General features: G+C 35.3%; 1 protein-coding gene across 1 annotated transcript in view; it reads right to left on the bottom strand.

Moving 5' to 3' along the window:
- The window catches only part of SLC30A6 (solute carrier family 30 member 6), a 57,470-nt gene that overhangs the window by 23,242 nt on the left and 32,878 nt on the right, over positions 1-1,350 (bottom strand). Inside the window, exon 6 of the mRNA XM_003787513.3 lies at positions 235-315. Coding sequence (XP_003787561.1) covers positions 235-315 — 81 coding nt within the window. The remainder of the gene's footprint in view (positions 1-234; positions 316-1,350) is intronic.

The raw sequence follows: 1,350 nt of genomic DNA, 5'->3' as shown, positions 1-1,350 counted from the left end.
TTTTTTTTTTTTTTTTGGTTGCAGTTTGGCCGGGGCTGGGTTTGGAAAGAAGGAAATATTATAAAAGAAGTAAAAATAAGGGAGAGAAGTCTGAAGTGTGAAGGTTATACTATCAAAACTCTAGTACTGTTCATCTTAATTTGCATACGCTTCCAACCAGATATGTCTCAGTGGTTTCTTTCACGTCCCCAAAGGTGTCCTAGGTAGGATTTAGAATATTTTACACAAACATACCTTTCTTTTAATATAAAAAGAGCTCCTAACTGTGCCAAGACTGTGGAGGCAAATACAGCCAGGACTTCTAATCTTTCAAACCTGAAATCAGAAATTTAATTAGAACACCATGTTTCTTTCGGTTCACAAACTAATCCCTCTTAAATGTATTTACATTCATTTATTCACTCACTCAACATACATATGTGCAGTGTGCTTAGAGCTAAACACTGTCAGAATAGATGACAGAGTTTCCAGCAGGATAACAAACAATGAAAATCACAAATTAAAGAGTGCTGTAACACTCAATACAAACCCAGTAAATAGGAAGGGGGAAGAGGGGCTCGGAAAATTCACTCCTAACTGGCTCAATGCACATATTCTGCAGAAAAGCAAATCATGTAACCAAAACATGCGTACCCCTGTAATATTCTGGGAGGGAAGTGCATATTTGTATAATTACCAATTATTATAATAATAGCTAACACTTAATTGATCCAACTTGCCTTAGGCACCACTTATAAAAAAAATAGGAGAAAGCAGTATGTAAATGCACCAATGATACTGTGCAAATTGATAAGCTAATATCAAAATCCATATGGAATGTAAAATATAAAGGAAACAATCTTGAAGAAGAACAAAGCTGAAAGATTTGTACTACCAGACATTATTATTATACTTATTTCAAAGTTACAATAATAAGCATAGTATAGTACTAATGTAATGAAAGATATACCAAGTTGAACAGAAAAGAGAATCCAGAAACAGACATATGTGTGCACATATATACACACACACAATCACCTGAAAAAAGAAATGAAATGAAAAGAAATGTGAAAAAAGGTGGCACATAAAAGCAGTAGAGAAAGGGTAATTCCCTATCTATACAGAGACAAATATGCCTCAACCTCTACCTTGTATCATACAAAAAATTAATTATAGTTGGACTATAAGCCCAACTATGAAAGGTCAAACAATAAGACTTCTAGCTGGTAACAGAGCAGAATACCTTTATGACCTTGGGGGAGGCCAAGACTTTTTTTTTTTTTTTTTTTTTTGAGATGGAGCCTCAAGCTATCCCCCTGGGTAGAGTGCCATGGCCTCACAGCTCATAGCAACCTCCAGCTCTTGGGCTTA

The sequence above is a fragment of the Otolemur garnettii genome, unplaced genomic scaffold, assembly GCF_000181295.1.
Source record: "Otolemur garnettii isolate 467f Iridium unplaced genomic scaffold, OtoGar3 scaffold00022, whole genome shotgun sequence".
In the NCBI taxonomy this organism is placed as follows: Eukaryota; Metazoa; Chordata; class Mammalia; order Primates; family Galagidae; genus Otolemur; species Otolemur garnettii.
Note: the sequence above shows the minus strand (reverse complement) of the source record. Positions and strands in the feature narration are given on the sequence as shown.